At 36.2% G+C, this 20,370-nt stretch overlaps 1 protein-coding gene across 2 annotated transcripts in view; it reads left to right on the forward strand.

The window, feature by feature from the left end:
• Positions 1-20,370, forward strand: part of LOC145247958 (coiled-coil domain-containing protein 180-like) — a 314,311-nt gene that overhangs the window by 281,494 nt on the left and 12,447 nt on the right. For both annotated transcript variants that reach the window (XM_080109604.1, XM_080109605.1), the window contains 4 exons: positions 8,596-8,756; positions 10,773-10,910; positions 16,063-16,174; positions 19,556-19,648. In XM_080109604.1, the coding sequence (XP_079965730.1) occupies positions 8,596-8,756; positions 10,773-10,910; positions 16,063-16,174; positions 19,556-19,648 (504 nt within the window). The remainder of the gene's footprint in view (positions 1-8,595; positions 8,757-10,772; positions 10,911-16,062; positions 16,175-19,555; positions 19,649-20,370) is intronic.

Below are 20,370 nucleotides of genomic sequence, written 5' to 3' on the forward strand. Positions count from 1 at the left end.
TGTATACATATATCTGTATATATATTGTTTATATATATATATATATAGTTATTTTTTTACTATAATAATTAAATACCTACAGACACTAGTGTTTCATCCTTTCGGGATTCTTCAGTGCAGGGTGTCACGATTACTACCAGTCGAACGATTCGAACTCCGCGACACGAGACATCTCTGGCTCGATTAGCGGAGGCTGTATCCATTCGGCTACCATTAACCGTGTGAAATAGCGTTGAATTTTAAACATTTTAATTTAAATGTTCATTACGTCAGACAGACAGTGATCAAATCGTTATACGATGATCTATGCATAAGAGCTAAATTGACCGACTTTTAATTCAACGGAAAGTGCTCAACCATAAGAAACGAATTTCTTAAAGGGGCTGTCATAATTATTTTTTTACTATAATAATTAAATACCTACAGACACTAGTGTTTCATCCTTTCGGGATTCTTCGTGTGTGTGTGTGTGTGTGTGTGTGTGTGTGTGTGTGTGTGTGTGTGTGTATATGTGTATGTACATTCCTGTCCATGTAATGCATAATTACGTTGATGTACACATCTTTGTGCTGCCTTACATGCTCTTGTATTTTGTTTTATGCTTATATATTTATATATGTATGTATATATATATATATATATTTATGTGTATGTGCTTATGTGAATATATGGTATGTGTGTACATGTGCGCATATGGGTATGTGTGCATGCATGTATGTATGCATATGGGTGCACGTATGCATGCCTGGACCTGTACATGTCATTATATGCATATACACGTGTATGGATATATATGCGTGTATGTGTGTGCATGCGTGCATATCTGTTTATGCGTATTATTATTTATATATGCATTATATGTATGGGGGGGGTGCATATATTATATACATATGGTCGTTGAATATGACTGTGTATTGGTATGTATGCGTATATATGGGTGTTAATTGTGCATGCATATATATATCTGCCTTAATTTTAAATTTTGCCGTTGCCCGGGTGTTTGGATGTGTATGTTGTGCAAAAAAAAAAAAAAAAGTGGTTGTAGGAAGGCAGGCTCGAACCCGTACCACAAAGGAGGAAAAGAACGGGGTAAAACCTAACGTTTATGCTGTTACGACCACCGCCAAACCGGAAGCAACATTTTTTAAAATTAAGGCTAGACAATCTAAAGGAGTTAATGTTTTTAGCCAATTTTTCGATATATATCGTATGAAAGGTCGAACTTTAAAACGATACTGATCTTGGTAAAATCCGTCGCCTCTATTGAAAGTTTAAGGCAGACATGCAAACAGACATACATACATACATTTATATATTGGTAACTAAAAATTTTCGACTAATGAAAAATTTTTCGACTAATGAAAAAGCTTGCCCTATTTTTGAATACCCTTTATGTAAAATTGCAAATATTTAGACCAGAAATTGTCTGAGCAATTTGGAAGAGACCGCAGAGGTCATTTTTTAAAAAACTTTGACCCTTATTATGATCCCTTAAAATTTATTGTTTTATATATATCTGTACCCTTATGCACAGTTTTTTTTTTATGTAATGGCTACTATTGGTCTATAGTTTTAATATTATTATTATTATTATTATCATCATCATTATTATTATTATCATCATTATTATTATTATTATTTTATAAATATTGTCTTTATTATCAATATACACAGAGTGACTTTCGAGCCAAAAGCACATACATTTAAGTACTTGCTCTGATATTATCCTCGGTCTGTGTATGAGAATTCCTTCGGGACTGAGACAGTTTTCCTTCAGGACCGAGATTATTTGTATTCTCATTTAATTATTAACTAATATTAATTTTATTGATTTTATTATTATTATTATTATTATTATTATTATTATTATTATTATTATTATTATTATTCACTTATTTATTTATTTTTATCTATGTTCGTCCCATCTTTATTGAAGGAGAGACGGAATTTACTCACCATTAAAAAGCCGACATTGTCTCTAACTCTGCCCTCTTCAGTAGTTTTATTATTATTATTATTATTCATAACTAATAATTACATTATTTTTACCGTTTAACAATTTCATTTCTATTCTTCCATTGAAATCAATTGCGTCTCATTTTTGCCGTTTCAATTAAACGCTTTTACGTTGCAACATTAAAAAAAACATTAAAAAGCACGATCTTCTTCCACAAACGGCTAAAATAATTCACGTGAACTTTTTCGAACATGATTGCTAGGAACGAACGCTGTCCACGTTACAAATCCCCAGTTCTTTCAACGGTTTTCTTTTTCATTTCGATACTTTTTTGTGACCAAGAGCGGAGGTCCGCTTGAAATATAAAAAATAACAATAAAAATATTAAATACACACACACACACACACATATATATATATATATATATATATATATATATATATATATATATATATATATATATATATATATATATATATATATATATATATATATAGTAATTTATAAAATATATATGGCGATTAAGCTACACTGAATATTCGGCGTTTCATCCACTCTAGGATTCCCCAGGCTTATGCGCGAATTCTGTGGTTGTTTATCGTTTTTATATGGTCCTCTTCTATTGAGGATTTAGTTAGCCAATTAGCTTTCTAGTATCCACCGCGCCCCTTCCTATCAGCCAATGGGCATGCATTTTATCGAACAAAGGATCTGTTTTAAAACTAGGTTAGTTGATTAAGGCAGACATTTTTTTGTTAGTTTATATATAAGAGAGAAATTAAAAAAGAAAAATGGAGCTCTTCAAAAAAGTATAAAAAGTTCATAAAGAGTAAATGAAGTAGTTATATATATATATATATATATATATATATATATATATATATATATATATATATATATATATATGTGCCTGTGTGTGTGCGTGTGTTTGTGTATCTATATCTGTATTTGGGTATGTCTATATATATATGTGTATGTGTGTGTATATGTATATATAAGTATATGAATGTATATGTGTGTATATTTGTATATGTGTGTGTATATCTGTATATTTGTACGTATTTGTATATTGGTATACCTGTGATTATCTGTGTATCTATACATATAGCTGTATTCTTTATTCTTGCGTGTGCGTATGTTCTTTTATGTATATATTTACGTGTGTATGTCTGTGTCGCTTTCGCATATGTATGTATGTATTTGTATATTTGGTACGTATGTATGCATACGGATATGTGCCTCAGCATGAATATGTCTGCATAAATCAATCCCCCACCCCTAACTTAACGCATAACGACACGTAACTTTCGTAGTAAAATCACACACGTGCATAGCCCTTTTCTTACCTTGACACGTTCAATATAAGTAGAACCCCCTCCACATCACCCTCCTATACAACTCACAGCTCCAGTAAAATTATGACCCATTTTTATTTCAAATTTACATTCTGTTGTGAAAAGTTTTGAATAATCTCCAATAGGTCCTAATGCGATCTTTCCCCCCCCTTTTTTATCCCGTTTTTTTATCCTCTTTTTTAGAGAGCTCGCAATTTTTTATAAACTCTTTATGAACTATATATATATATTATTCCTTAATTGGAATTCATTTTTGAGATGAGCATTATATATTAATTTATTTTTATTTCGGACTATTATTCTCATCTTTATTAGTTGTTGTTTTTGATCTTTTATTGGTTTTGTTTATTCACAACGATTCGGCCAACTATTCCTCTGGCCTTCGTCAGGCGGTAACCGCGACGGATAGGAACTTTGAATCTCCTAACTGCATTCTCAGCCATCACTGCCATCCGTAGTTGTTGTCGTCTCACCACATTTTGGCCAAAATTCGGGGCCCGTGGCGCAGTTGATAGAGGCGTTGAATCTCTACAATTCCAGATGAACATTGTCATAAGATAGCGGTTTCAATCCCACTCAAACCGTGCCAGAGGTTAATTGGCCAAAATCACATCTGAGAGTTTCCTGTATCTCTAAAAAGCCACCATTCACCCATGCATGGATTATTTGCTACCCTATCTGGGTTGGTGCATCTACCACTGGTCTCTCACTCTTAGACAGGTCTCCCCCTCAAAAAGAGTCTCCAATCTAATAGGTCTCGCATTATCAACCAAACTCCAAGCGGCAAAATCCCACCCCTTCAATGTAAAAAATCCCTAGATGCTAGAATAATAATTTCTTCCACCAAACTGCTAAACTTTGGAATTCCCTCCCGGATCCCTGTTTCTCCGACTGTACTGACATGCAGAAGTTCAAGTTTAATGTAAACAAACATCTCGCTGTTCAACTCTCTGCATAGTATTCCTGTGGACTTGGTCCTTAATAGTAAGCCTTTACGTTCAAGTGGCAATATGCCTTTTTTGTGATGAAATAACAGTAAAAAATAAAAAAAGAATAAAAAAATATTCAAATATTTCAGATTTGCATTAAATTAGATGCATAGTCATTAGACACCAATTAGGCAAGATTCTTTGAATTTCAGTTTATTCTTAAGACTCCTTAAGCGTAATCCTTAAATTTTAGACATTTTCTAAAATCAAAATCATGTAGTGAATTTTGATTAAAGTTGGAATAAGTATTCTAAATATGAGGTTTAGCATCGTTATATCTTGATTGATTCTCTGTGTACGTGGGTCGTCGTTATTTGTTTCACATTACTATTTTCAATACAAAACGCGCGTCTTTTTTTAAGACGACTGGGAAACCGTGAAAACAAATATTATTTAGTTTATTAACAGTTTGTCGGGGACAAACATTAAAAGACAATAAAAAAGTCACATGATAAACAAATCCACTTCTCTTGGCCTTTTGTCCAAGATCAAAGTGTAGTATCTGTTCCGGCAGATACTGCACTTAAGATAATTTGTACCAGTCAATGGAGGGGAAACCCTCTATACTGGGACAATTATTATTTTTGGTAACCAGAGTGCCCCCTTTTTGCCTACTTTTAGGGGAGCTGGTTTTAACCTCACATTAAAAACGGCCTTGTGCCTAATTTGCTCAGTGGGGGAGCAAATAAATACCATCTGTTCTTCAGATGCTGCACTTCTATTTTTTGTTCTCTTTCGGTGGAGGAGAAATCCTTCACGACTGAGACAATTTTTATTTTTGTACCTTTTCTCCACGTTAAAAAACGATCCTGGTGTCTAACTCTGTCCCGTGGGGAGGCATAGTAAATAGGTACAATTAAATAAAAGCAACTTTGTCTGTGTGCGTGTCAGTTCGTTCCTTATAGACTCCGAAACGACTGAACAGGCTTTTTTTTAAATTTACAGAACTTTACTGCATTAGTCTGGGAGTGATCTTAGTTCAGCTTTGTCTCAGAATACCCCTCAATAATTACCGATAATCGATAATCGAAACCGTTATTTTAATTTATCTAACATCGGTACAGCCATTTTTTTCATGTCGTCGCTTAGCAACAATGATAGAAAAACAAACCGTGAAAATTCTACTGTGGGTAAGTTGAGAGCGTGTTTTTTTTCTTCTTTTTTTGCATGACATGGTTTGTAGGTTCAAACTTTGCACGTAAATTTCTTAATTCTCTTTCATTAATTGCAAGGAATTTTATAAAACTTGAAAATTTACGTGTTTTTTTGGGGTTTTTTTTTTTTTTTGCCTGACGTGGTCTGTAGGTTCAAATCCCGCACGTAAAGTTCTTAATGTTTTTTTTTTTTCATTAACTGGAAAGAAGTTTATATAAAATAATTTTATAAAAAAAACAGTAGGTTCCCTAGAGTGCAATGTAGAATAACATATATTTTGGACTAAGTCACTGCATGGAGGCATTTGAAGATTCCTCTCAGGCGATTTCACAGATTTCGATGACAATAAAAATATAGGAGTGTGAAATATTTGTTGATCATCATTCAATCCCGGGCAACGTCGGGTTTCCCTGCTAGTCTATCTATATATCTATATCTGTGTGTGTGTGTGTGTGAGAGAGAGAGAGAGAGAGAGAGAGAGAGAGAGAGAGAGAGAGAGAGGACACTTCTCAAACTATGTACTCAACGAATTTTTTATCTACAGATTTAAATTTGGTATTTAGGTTATTCAGACATGTGGAAAACTTTTTAATCGGTTTTCATCTGGAAAAAAAAAGCTGTTAAGGGATCAAAATTGAAAACATTGGTACGTGAGAGTGATCGAATTTTCATCTATCTGTTTCACGAATATGCACGTGTGAATGGTTCGCATTACAGAGGAGATTATTTTGAAGGGGAATAGAGTTTCATGTGCGTACTGTATGCGAAAAACGTCCAGAAAATGATTGAAGGCAATTTGTATTTGTAAAGAGTAAAAAGACGCATATGAATTTCATATATTCGCCTGCTGAGGGTATATTTTCGTAGAGATATAAAAGAATGTGTTAAAATGTTTTTGACTTATAATAAGGGTAGATATTTGTCTGCTGTCCACCGCAGCAAAGTGTGACACAAGGTCGGAAAGTGGAGAATAGGCAAGCTCCCCTAAAGGAGGGGCACTCTTGCTTCAACAAAAATTGCCTGAGCATCTCCGTCAGCATTCTCCGGTCGAGGTGCCTACGATGACAAGCAATAAACTGGCCCCACCCGAAAGCCGGGTGGCAAGGCCTGCAAGGGTGGACCTCCGGGGTGATACTCAAGCAGCGTACCTCAGTCCGACAGGTACAGGGCCGGTTCCCAGCCTGCACCTGTTGGGCTGAATGTTAAGTACGGATCCTTGATGAGTACTTTCTACCCAGTCTCCAAGCCGCCAAAGCAGCAAGGAGACCATCCCCACTTATAATGAAGGTATGACCCCAATAATTTCCATGATCGTTTTTATAACCACAGTCAACCAATCAGAAGCTTCAAAAGTGATTATAAAAAATGTCGAATTTTGGATTCAATTAGTTCGCCGTCGGCCTCTGTCTCTAAACGACTGAATTGTTACTGCAGTGATTCTTTGCCACCATTTTTGTTACTAGGAATTACTTAACACTCAAGATCAGGACTGCATTGATTCTTTGCTGATTTGATTTGTTGCCGCCATCTTTGTTCAACATAATGTCTCAACACTTAACAGAATGCAACATCTAATTTTTATTCTCGATCAAAAGTCTCACATTCACATCGAAATTTGACATGTGTTAATATCTCTCCATGGGAGGCAACTCTGGTCTCAATGGCAATATGCTGTCTTCGACTGAAATCAGAAGGGCACACATGTCTTCATTTAATTCTCAGGAAATGCCACATGGGCATGCTGGTCTAAATAATGTTGATCGGATTTTTATCTATAATATAAATCTCACTTGTCTGTTTAAATGTATGTATGTATGTATGTATGTCTGCCTAAAACTTTCGACAAGGGCAATGGATTTTCATGAGATCAGTATCGTTTTGAAGCTCGACCCTTCGGACGATAAATATAAAAAAATTGGCTAAAAACATTAATTCCTTCACCCTCGACTGGGCAATTTTCTTCAGGGAGAGGTCGCTTTTTTTGCCGATATTTTCGAAAGTCATCCCCTCTTTTCAATTGACTAGCCTTAATTTAAACATTTATCACTTTCGTTTTGGCCATGCACGCAACAGCAAAGACGTCACATTTTTTTTCACGTTCTTTTCCTTCTTTGTGTTACGGGTCTGAGCCTGCCTGCCTACTACCACTTCCTTTTTTTTTTCTCAACACGCACCCCCAAACACCCAGGCAACACCGGGCACCCAGGCTAGTAATATCTATAGCCTTGACCTTTTTTAGGACTAAGGTGAATAAGCATCTCCTTTCTTTGTAATAATCTTTTGTCCTTGTTAGTTTTGTGCTGTTTCTAATTTTATTTTTCTAAGACACACACACACACACACACACACACACACACACACACACACACACACACATTAAAATTTATAAATTCATTTGCATGGGAATTACAGCATTCACCCACACCAAACCTCTTGGGTCAAAAAAACAGGATGCTTGAGAAATAGCAGAGGTTTTTTTTTTTTTTTTTTTTTTTTTTTTGTCAAAAATATGAAGTTTTGACCAATTAGGGCTCGATTTAAAAAACTTATTTTTGCAAGCCTCTGGAAGCCACTAAAGAAATATAAAAGGCATGGAGAACTTCTCTTGTCAGAGAAAAGGATAACCGACATTAACAGCAGCGCTCGCCGAGTGAAATTCAGTAGCTGAAATGACAGCTTTTCTCGCAAGCCAAAAAACATTGCTTGACTCTCTCTCTTTCTCTCACTTTGCCACAACACATAGTTGGACATTTTCTCTCACGCTCTCAAGTCTTCACTTTCTCCCTCCCTTTCTTCTTTCATACTGACTGCCACCTTATCGCACACTAAAAAGTAATTTATTTTCTTTTAACGAAAATAAACAAAAGTTTATTTTACATTATTTGGTAGTGTATTTCTTTTTTTTCAGGGCATTTATTCAAGACCCCAACAGGTTTTTTTTACATCAATTAGCTTCATAATATCTATAGCCTTGACCTTTTTTAGACTAAGGTCAATAGACATGTCCTGTCTTTGTAATAATCGTCTTTTTTTCTTGTTAGTTTTTTTTACATCAAGTAGCTTCATGCCTTGTCTGGAGCGGTTTTCATTTTAAAAAATTCCAATAATCCGGATTTTTTTTTTTTTTTTTTTTTGTAGAATTCCATAGTCAATTGGAAGAACTGGAATGCCTTGCTAAGCGAATTCCTCCTTTGCTTTTCCGCGATTTTCTTGAACAACACGTGAATTGTTTTGATGAAGAATTCTCACAGTGGGAAAAAAGTTTCCAACAAGAGTTACAACATTTGGAAGAAGAACAGGTAACCATTTTACGTGTTTATTTATACTTTTGGATATATGGATTTATTTTAGCAAATTTTCTTTTTCTCTTTCGCCATCAACGAAGCAAATTGAAACGAGAAGGGGATAAAAAAAAGGGATGCTATAAAATAGTGGAAAAGAACATTAAATCTTGAGCAACGTCGACAAGTATTTCAGCTAGTTTATTGCATAAACATTTATTAAACGTGCATTGCTCAAGGTTGTTTAATTTGTAACCCATCGAAACGTTGCATCTCTCTGCCTGTTCTACAAGTATTTTAATGGTGAATGCTCTGACGAACTGCAGACACTTGTGCCCTAATGACGTAGACACCCGCGACAAACCCGACAGGCAGCTAAATCCCACCCCCACACAGTAGAGATCCCTAGATGTAAAAGATCTTTCTACACCAGTAGTTTCTTCCCCAGAACCGCTAGACTCTGGAATTCCATTCCAGGTCCCTGCTTCCCCAACTGTACTGACATGCAGAAGTTTAAGTGTAACGTGAACTGACATCTTGCTGCCCAAATCCCAACATAGTGCCCCAGTAGTTGCTGCCCCTGATAGTAGCTCCCTACACCACAGTGGCAATGTTCCTTGTTTGGGGTGAAAAATGTAATTTAAAAAAAAAAAAAAAAAAAAAAAAAACAACAACAACAACAAAAAAAACCTTTAGCATCCATCTGTCAGTAGCTCAGACTGTAACGACGCTGGAGAGAGGAATAATGACTAAGGCTAGAGTGCTAAACGTTCTGATTTTGATTCTAGCGGATAATACCATATTTGTTTTTATAACTTTTAAAATCATTACTATATATTAGACTAGCGGGGGTACCCGGCGTTGCCCGGTTGTGGAGAGGTTTTATGGTAAGGGCATTCATCAACGGAGCCTTAAAAAAATGTTTCAAACAAAAAAAAATTAACCAATCCCCCTAAAAAATGTAAATAGCAACGAGTACCTGTGCGAGCGCCAAAAAAAAAAAAAGTATTAAACAGGCAGGCTCGAACCTGTGATGCTAAGAGGAAAAGGAAATGGGAAGAAAAAAGCAAACGGTTTAGTCGCCGCCGTTCAAATTAAGCTTAGTCATTACAAGGCATATGATGACTTTGCAAAAATGTTGACGAAAAAAAGCGACCCTTCCTTGTGAAAAACGGTCCAGTTGACGGTGAAAGAATTAATGTTTTTGCCTAATTTTTGTATGTTTGTCGGCCGAGAGACTGAGCTTTCGAACGATACCAATTTTGTCAGTGTTAGTTGTGAGTGTCGAAAGTTTTAGCGAGATATACAAACATACACACAAACAGACGTTTGTGATTTATTAATAGAAAAAGAATAAGAATAAGAAGATAATCAATAGAGAGTTTGCTGATTGAGATTGTCGGACTGACTTCCTCATCTTGGTTGTTATTGTCACAACGTTTCGGCCGTTTTGCCCTTCGGCTTTCGTCAGGTGAACGGTTTGTTAGGAGTCTCGAACCCAACCCTTTATTATTATTACGGGGGTACCGTGTTCGGACTCCAGCTAGGCTTTGGGACATAGTTGCTGATTCTCTGTTTTTCAATGTTACTTTTTCACCGCCTTCGTTCAGGATTGAACTCAGCACCTGAACGAAGGCAGTGAAAAAGTAACATTGAAAAACAGAGAATCAGCAACTATGTCCCAAAGCCTAGCTGGAGTCCGAACACGGTACCCCCGTAATAATAATAAAGGGTTGGGTTCGAGACTCCTAACAAACCGTTCACCTGACGAAGGCCGGAGGGCAAAACAGCCGAAACGTTGTGACAATAACAACCAAGATGAGGAAGTCAGTCCGACAATCTCAATCAATGAAAACAACTCATCTCAAAAATACAGACAATCAGAGAGTTTGTTCTATAATAATAAAAAGAAATCTGCATGAATTTATAATATATATTTTATGTGTATTTTACGACTGGGCAACGTTGGCCATTAATAAGTGCAAGATGTTTTTAATTATCCATGTTTTCTTGTTTTTGTTTTTTTTTTGTCAGAAATGTCATATACAACTGCTGCAGCCGAACCTTGGTCATCCACAAAAATTACCTCAACTTGAAAAACTGAACGAAGACGAAATAAAAAGACACAAAAAATTCAACAGAGAAATTGAAAAATATTTTACAGAAATTCAAGTTAGTTTTTGTTCATTTTTTTTATTTCCTGTTTTTTTTCTTTATTTTTCTTTTATCAATGGTGCCTTTTTCCTTCATATCCTTTTTCCTTTTTTTTCTTTCCTTTCTTTTTTCTTTCCTTTCTTTCTTTCTTCTTTCATTTCTTTCTTTTTCTTTCCTTTTTTCTCCTTCTTTCTATTGTTTCTTTACTTTTTCTTTCCTTTCTTTCTTGCTCCCTTCTTTCTATTTTTCTTTATTTTTTCCTTTCCTTTTTCTTCTTTGGTTTTTCCCTTCTTTCTATTTTCCTTTACTTTTTATTTCCTTTCTTTCTTTTTTCCTTTTTTCTACTTTTTCTTTATTTACAGGGTGACTCCCCCCCCCCAAAAAAAACGCCCCAACTCTAATTAGGCCCCGTTTTTTAGTGTTTTGTCCGAATGAAATGAAACTTTGGTCATAACTAGTTTATTATATTCAAAACATCACATCAAAACACTAGGGTCTTTGGCCTTTTTTTCTCCGTTCTACAGCATATGTTCTAGATGGCCTCAATTTAGCTCCATGCATTTCTTGAGGCGCAGCACGAAGTTGTCCATGACGTTCTTACAGACCGAATTGGTAATAGCTCTCATCTCCTCCCTGATGCCTTCTTGGAGTTCCGTGATGGTTCTGGGTTTCCCTGCGTAAACTCTGTCCTTAAGATAGCCCCAAAGAAAAAAATCTGGAGGGGTTTAGGTCCGGGCTATGGGGTGCCCACACAAAATCAGTCTTAAGATTGATCACTCGGCCTCCGAAGTTCCCTTTCAGCCAATCTCGGGACAGGTTTGAGTTGTGAGAACTTGCTTTGTCCTGCTGGAACCAGAACTTGCTCATGAGCGATGGGTAGATGGTCTGGAGCTCACTCTTGAAGGTTTTGAGGACCTCTACATACCGCTCCTTGGTGACTGTCACTGCTGCACCAGAGACTTCGATGAAGATTGGTCCGATGATGCCTCTGGCCGAGATTGCAGCCCACACCATGCACTTAGGAGAGTGCAGGGGCTTGGTGGCTACTTCATTTGTCTTGGAGTTTGCCTTTCCATCAAGATGGAAGTGGGCTTCATCTGAGGTCCAAAGGAGGTTAAGGAAACTTGGTGTCTCCTCAATCTTCTCGAGCATCATGACTGCCATAGCCTTCCTCTGCTTCTTGTCTGAGGCTGTAAGGGTCTGCAGCATCTGTATTCTGTATGGGTAAACCCTGATATCGTTCACCAGCACTCTCCTGCAGGTCTCACGGGGCATACCGAGGGACTGACTTCGCTTACGCACAGAGCGTTTTGGACTCTGCTGGAGAGACTCTCTCACTCTTTCGACCAGCTCGGCTGTTCGCTTCTTGGGACATCCCGAGTGTCTTGGACGGTTCTCTCTAGCAACGTTGAGGTTCTCTATGGTTCCATACTTCTCGAAGTGGTCCACCCAGTTCTGAATTCTGCTTTTGGATGGAGCCTTTTCACATTTGAACTGGCGCATGAAACTGTCCTGGGTTTTCTTAAACGAGCCTGTCTTGTAGTAAAATTTAACACAGTGTATTCTTTGTCCCAGCTCCCACTGGGGTCTTGGTGTACTCACGGTCGTTGATTCTGCCATGTCCTATAAAATAAGGGCAATCGGTGAATAAATAATGGAGATATCACATAAAGTGTACACGGGGCCCGTTTTTTTGGGGGGGGGTCATTTTTCATTTTTCCTTCTATCTATTTTCCGTTACTTTTTCTTTCCTTTGTTTTTTCTTTCTTTTCTTTCGTTTTCCTTTCCTCCCTTTCTGTTTCTTTTTTCTTTCTGCCTTCCTTTTTTATTTTTCTTTCCCTTCTTTTCCTTTCTTTTTTTTTCTTTTCTTCCTAGCATATGTTGGATGGCATTAAGAAATTAACTCCAAAACTAACCTATCTCTGGAAAGGTCTTTATTTATCCCTCTTTTTCTCAAATCCATCCTTGTTACTTCCTCTTGTGTTTTGCTAGGCTTTCATCTGTCAACTGATCCTGCTACCTCAACTGTTCTACATATATTAAACCAAGCACTCTCATCTATTCTTTAAATTTAACCAAACCAACAAACCTGGCTTCAAGTCTCATATTACACATCCATCATATCATTCTCATATTATTTCTCTACATGAAACACATGTCCTCAACCCTCTCTGTCCATACATCATCACACTGTGTACACATGCCTGATAGACTCTTTTCTAGTCCTTCTCCTGTGAACTGACCCTTCTACATCTACTAACCCAGGAATTCTCTTCCATTCTCTCAACGTGACCATACCATAGAAGTCTCCTGTTCTGCACACATCTCCCTGTTCTGCCCAGGTTTAGCCTTCTTCATTAGAACCAAGCCTGTCTTAACTCACATTACACATCCAATGTTTCATATTGTTCTCATATTATCTCTTTCCATGCAACGCATGTCACCAACCCTCACTGTGCAGGTTTCACTTCCATACATAATCACACATACACGCCTGATAGATTCTTCTCTTAGTCTTCGAAATTCCTTGTTACAATTTTCTCATTTTTGCCTCTAAATTGTCATCGGCGCTTATGTATTTTTGGTACCGTGCTATTTTTTAAATAGTTTTTTCAGGTTAAATTCAAGTTTCATAATCTTTCTTTTATTATTATTAAATTGTTAGGTGGAGGCATAGAATAGTTACAACACACCCTCCATTCCCCATGTTAAGAATAGCTTTCGAAATAATAACATTATTATTTCAACATGGTACCAAAGATACATAAGTACCTCGTCATCATATTTGCTTGGACGGCTGTTTTACAGGCGTCCAGGTGTTGAAAATTGGTTTCAAAACTAACCTATCTCTGCCCAGGTCTTTATTCATACCTCTTTCTCTCAAATATATCCGTATTATTTTTTCCCATGTTTTCCTTGGCTTTTCCTTGCCAACTGACTCTTTTATTTCAACATTTATATATATTATCAAAATCACTGGAATGCTGAGACTGATACTACACTCAGAAATTCATGTTGAAGTAATGGTTGCCTAATCCCTAACAGTGTTAATGTTTTTATGTATTAATTTCAAAAAGCTGCTGAAACAGTTTATGATTTAAACAGTACTTTATTTCAAGTATATATAACAGTGGGGTGGGGGATATGAAGTCATTTGGCTGAAACCATTTACGCACTAAACATTACTTTATTTCATTATAATTTTGATAGTATATCAAAGTTATTATTTTAGTAAGGTTGGGCGATAATGTGGGTTAAAATTATGAAATATTATAGTCGAAATTAGTAACATATCCCAGAATTATGAAAAATTATGAAATGTGCGTTAATTGATTGGTATGTTTATAATGAAATCATCAACCCAGACGATGTATCAAAGTTATTATTTTCGTAGGGGGAGGGGGCGATACAATTATAATAGAAGAGCTACAATAATCGTGTATACATTTATGAGATTTATTATCGTCTAGTGTATGATTGTATGCATCTATGACTATCTAGCTGAAGTTTGTTGTGTCTTGTCTAGACAAAAAAGCTCCTCAAGAACAACAGAGCCTCAGATTTTATTTCCAGCAACATTTTAGTCCAGAGTGTTTTTTCCCTTTTGAAAAGTTGCAACACTGATTCCTACATTTGATAGGCGTTGGACCTCTTGTTTCTCCAAGTGCTTTGAGCCATTATGACCGATCGGTTCCTCAACGCACTGTCTGTCTTCAGCAAGCAATTCAGGCAGATTGCATATGTATTATTATAGAATCAATCCTCTATTGATTATTATATATTACGACTATTATAACAAGGAATAATTTGCCCGGTGGATTAATTCACCAAAAAATAAAAGGTATAAAAATTTACCTAAAGCTTTAAAAGAGTGCATGAGTTTCTGGTTTAGTAGATGCAGAACACTAGAGGAAGCAGTCTCATGGTAATGTGTTCCACAGACGGAATTTCCATAAACAAAGTTTCTTTCCTAGAACTTCCCGTCGGTAGAACACATTATCATGGATCTGCTTCCCATGGTCGCCTTTAAGTGTGATATCAACAGATACTTGTTATAAAATACAGGGTGAAATGATAAAGTTGTCGTCCTAAAGAAAGCAACACTATATCTTTATTTTCAAACTTTTATTGAAAAAATCAATTCAGGTAATTTGATTATATAGTAGAGCTGACATCTATTCAATGTAGCCGCTTTCAGCCTCAATCACCATCTTGATATGGGTCTGGAATTGGAAGCATGCCTTTTCCACCAGCATTCGTGGGAGCTTAGTGAATACTCAGCAGACGGCGACGATCAGGTTGGCTTTGGTGTTGTGAGAGGTCATGTTGGTGATGTTTTTGACGTATGACCAAACAAAGTACTTCAGCGTGTTCAGGTCAGGAGAGGACAGGGGCTAGTGAGAGAAGGATACAAAGTGGCAGCACTCCTTCTGAAGACAAGCCTGGGTCTCTTTGGATTGTGGGCTGGCGCTGAGTCCTGCTGCCACACCCAGGGTCTGCCAGTGGCCACCTAATTGCACCAGGGCATCACCACACCCTTCAGCACATCCAGGTACACTTTGGTGTTGACTTTCAAGCCGACTTCGAAAAAAAGAAGATGTGAGGTGGCATGATGTGGCTCTCACTTGAAACCAAACCAAAGACTTTGTTTCCATCACCCTAAGCATGTCCCTGCTATTCGTGTCAATCCAGCGATGCATTTTGAGGGTGCTGGCAATGATCCTGTTGTCATAACTTAGATAGAGAGCAGGAGTTGTACAGCGGCGCATCCCCGATCTTGCTCGTTGAACATTGTGCCATTTTCAGACATGATAGAAGGCTCCTATTACTCTTGAGATTTGCACACAACTGGTCGACTAGTAGATGGTCTGCAACAAAAAAAAAGAAAACAGGTTTTCATCAAACGGAAATGGAATCATGTCGTCTTTTCTAAGGCGACAATTTTATCGTTCCACCCTGTAATGGAAGAAGTTTCGACAGGCATAATACTCGGATTAGTTATTATTATTCTGGATTAATTTTGTTTTCTAGATAAAACCATTACCATTAGAAGTAGCAGGCTTTAAAATTGTACAATTATCAAGCAAAGTATATCACATATTTTTAAATGTTGAATTGTTTTGAAGTTTTTCTTTTTTTTTTTGCATTTCTTTTTTGGCTTTCTTTCCAGAAAACCAGCACCAAATGCAGTGAGTCGTTCATCCTAGAGTTAACGAAACTCACCGAAAAATATTTGCAACAGTTTGATGATTTATTGGTCAGTTCCGAAGTCCTGCCCGGAAGTGAGTTATTTGAATTAAATCAAATGTTTACTTTACAAGGTGCCTTCATATAGGCACTTTTATTGATAATACACATATGAAACCCTAGTCTCCCTCGAAGTAATCTTCTCTGGCTGCAATGCCCTTGTTGTACCATTCAAGCAACTTCTGGAAGGCCCCATGGAAGTCCTCTTGTGTAAGCGTGTCAATGGCCCTCATCATAGCCTCTTTTATATCCACCATTGTTACATAACGACAGCCTCTAAGGTTTTCCTTGAGCTTAGTCACAGGAAGCAAGGTCTGGACTATAGGGAGGCTGAGATGATGCTCATCTTGGTCAAATAGTCTGTGACAAGGATGAAGTTGTGGATTGCACCCTTGGGGCAAACTTCACGCAAATCTTCCGTATCTTCAGTTCTTTGCGAATAATTTTGTGTACAGTTCCCACACTGACATCAAACTGTGCACTTATTGTTTCTATAGACACACGACAGTCCTTATCCATGAAATTCTTTATTTGGCCAATCAACTTTGATGTTCTGACTTCCTTACTCCTCCTACACCTCTCATCATTCCTCACAGATTCCTTTCCTTCCTTGAATCTCTTATGCCACTCAAAAACTGATGCTTAATTCATGCAAGATAGTCTAAAAACAATCTGAAGCATTCCATACATTTCTGTGGCATTTTTACCAAGTTTAAAACAGAATTTTATTGCATATATTCCTTCTAAAGTGGCCTCACGTCCAGATTGCATTTTTGAAATTCACCAGCTGTGACAATCAGGATATAGTACATTGTATTCCAATTCCTGTTGTAGTTGGTCTTTTGAACTTGAAATCATAAAAATTGGTCAATCATCTCATAAGATGTATAGCAATAACATACTGAATTTTCAAGAGTTTACAACAATTTTAAATGCCTGTATAAAAATGTCTCAAAACTTATTGAAGGCACCTCATGTTTCTGATACTATCGAAGTCTCCCTAACCCCCAAGTGTTTTTTACCATATATACGTGTCACTTATCAAGGCCAAGAAGTTCTTCAAGGATAAGGATTAATCGGTACCATGACATTCAGTGATAGTGAAAATTGGATAAGTTAATCTGTTTTACAGGATGGCTTGCTTACATTGGACTTGAAAACATCCATGCTATATTCATCTGGGAAGCAGCTATGCAGTATTGTGTTCTTTTAGGTTGGCAGTTCTAGGAAAGAAACTTTGCTCATGAAATTTTTGTTTATTTTTGGCACAGATAGAGATTAAAGAAAATTACTCATAGTGGTTGTAACTAGTTAATTGTTTGCCGTGAATATTTTACAGAGATTGAAGCTCGGTCGAGTATCTGTGATGAGACAGATTCGCTAAGGAAAATATACATTAATGGCAAGCAAGCTACACAGAAACCTTTATGCTTCATTCCCAGCAAAAATCATCATGATTTTTGCTAGAAATGAACCAAACGTTTCTATGTAGCTTACTTGCCATATGTTTTATTATTTCATGTGAATACACATATTATAAAGTGATGTATTGTGTATAGATATTTAAATATTTTATTCAACAGAGCTCATTACATGAACAGAGCTTAGTAGTAATAGTATGAAAATATACTTATGGCAATTAAGCTTTTTTTTTTTTTTTTTTTTTTTCACCCGAAACAAGGCACAGTGCGACTTCAGTGTAGGAATCTATTATATGGGACATATAATAATCGCGAGATGTCATTTCTCTTTCGAAGAACAGGAGCCAATAACTTGTTTGTTTCTAATATGTCACTGTCATGCAGAAGTGCCTACAAAATTACACATTTTAACGGTTTTAAGACCAAAACTAGTGCAGACATTTTTTTTTTTAAATAAACATGATTCGCTCGGTGCTGCAGCAAAGGAACTCATCTTCAAAGATGAGAATCAACTAAAAATAAATAAATAATTAATTAAACATATTTATTTATTAAAACAAATTCAATATTTCGAATTATAACAAATTCTTCATTCAGGAAAATTCAGGTTTTTTTAATTAATTAATTTTTTTTGTTTGTTTGTTATAACTCGAAGTATTGAATTTATTTTAATAAATAAATATGTTTAATTATTTATTCATTTTTACTTGATTCTCAGCTTAGAAACATTTATTTTTAGTTGACTCTCAGCTTTGAACATGAACTCCTTTGTTGCAGCACCAAGCAGATCTTATTCGATTCGCTCGGTGCTGCAGCAAAGAAATTTTCTTTTCAGACATAAACGTTGGTCAATGTAAGGGAAGCCCTTCATACTGAGACAATTACTATTTTTTGGATTCTGCCAGAGTTCACCCTTTTTACCCTTGTTTTAGGGGAGCTGGTTTAACCCCACATTAAAAATGACCTTGTGTCACATTTGCTTTCGTGGGGAAGCAAATAAATACATTAAACCACAACTCCAGTTTAAATAAACAATCAACAGAAGTTTATTTATCTTAGGTGATTAACATGATACTTGTTTCCCTAGGTTGAATTTTGCAGACTCTGAAAATGAAATTTTTGCTTTACCAAATCAGAATATAAGTTTAATCAAAATAATCCTTTAGCTAAGATCCTCAAGTGATGGCCCTTCCCAGAGAACCACACTGACCCAACTGACCACCAGCTCTCAGAAAAAAAAAAAACTTCTTGTGTCCTGCCCCCTCTTCATTTCCCAAAAAATCTTTTCGCCCTTAACCAGAAATTTTAGATTCTGGTCATTATTAGTGGTCACCATTCGACCACCCAGAAGTTGATTAGAGAGGCATTCATCTCTCTGAGGTATTATTCATACCCGTTTACTTGAATGCAGCACCTGGTATTCCTAAATGATCACCCATCTAGTACTGGCTAGGCTGGTTTTATTCAGCATCAGAAGTGTCCCCCAAGACTTCCTAACCATGTTAGGGACAGTGCCATCTGGAACTCTGACTTAGTAGGGTAAGCCATGGTTGACAGGTCTTATGAACATGTACTTGTGTAATTACTGCACTGAATGTAGTTTGAAGAAGGAAGCTTTGTTCATGGAATTTGCATTCCTGATAAAAAGTGGGTGAAAAAAGTATTACCTGAATAGAGAATCAGCAGAAGTAATTTGTCGTGCTTTAATTTGCCATGCTTTAATTTGTTGTGCCTTAATTTGTTGTGCCTAAATTTGTTGTGTTTAAATTTGTTGTGCCTAAATTTGTTGTGCCTAAATTTGTCGTGCCTTAATTTGTCATGCTTTAATTTGTCATGCCTTAATTTGTCATGCTTAAATTTGTTGTGCCTTAATTTGTCGTGCCTTAATGTGTTGTGCTTTAATTTGTTGTGCCTTAATTTGTAAAAAAGTTTGATGATATGATTTCTGACCAAATGCTGGTTTTCTTTTTTTTTTTTTCTTTTTTTTTTTTTCAGAAAGTGATATTTCCAAATGCAAACCAGATTTTCGTACATCAGACTCGGAAAAACCAAAAACATCCCACGAAAAAAAGCGTACAAATTGGTCAGGTTAGCAGGAGGAAGTTTTTTTTTATTCACTCATTTTTTAAGCAATTTATTATTTATTGGAATACCATGACAACCATTCTAATTGTGATTTGAATAAATTTTGTCTGTATGTATGAAAAGATGGAAATATTTTTTTAATTTTATTTATCATTGCAGATGCATTCCAATGCTTCTGCATAAATGAGGTCATTCACATGACACAGCAATATCTTTTCTAACTGCTTTTTTCTTTTGTCACAAAAATTGTGGTGAAGTGGCAAAAAGAAAAAAAGCAGTTAGAAAAGATATTGCTGTGTCATGTGGATGACCTCATTTATGCAGAAGCATTGGAATGCATCTGCAATGATAAATAAAATTAAAAAAATATTTCCATCTTTTCATACATACAGACAAAATTTATCATTGTATTGGTGATAACATACAAATATGTAGAAATAACTGGATGAAAACGATTCTTCTTTTTTACACCACAGATACATTTTTCCACCTCCTCCCATCTTTTCCTTACCTTTTACTGTGAACTGAACCTGCTACCTCAACTGTTCTACATCTACTAACCCATGAACATCTTCAAGATACCTGCTCTGCACACATTTCTCTATAACATTCAATTTTTTTTTATTGGGTGTGGAAGTAAAGTAACATTAATTAAAGTAAAATTTCGGTTAATTTATCTTTTACCCTTTAAGGCACACCCGGCGTTTCCCAAAAATAAATGAGGA

This window comes from Euprymna scolopes, chromosome 26, assembly GCF_053919585.1.
Source record: "Euprymna scolopes isolate OS-2025 chromosome 26, ASM5391958v1, whole genome shotgun sequence".
NCBI classification, from domain to species: Eukaryota; Metazoa; Mollusca; class Cephalopoda; order Sepiida; family Sepiolidae; genus Euprymna; species Euprymna scolopes.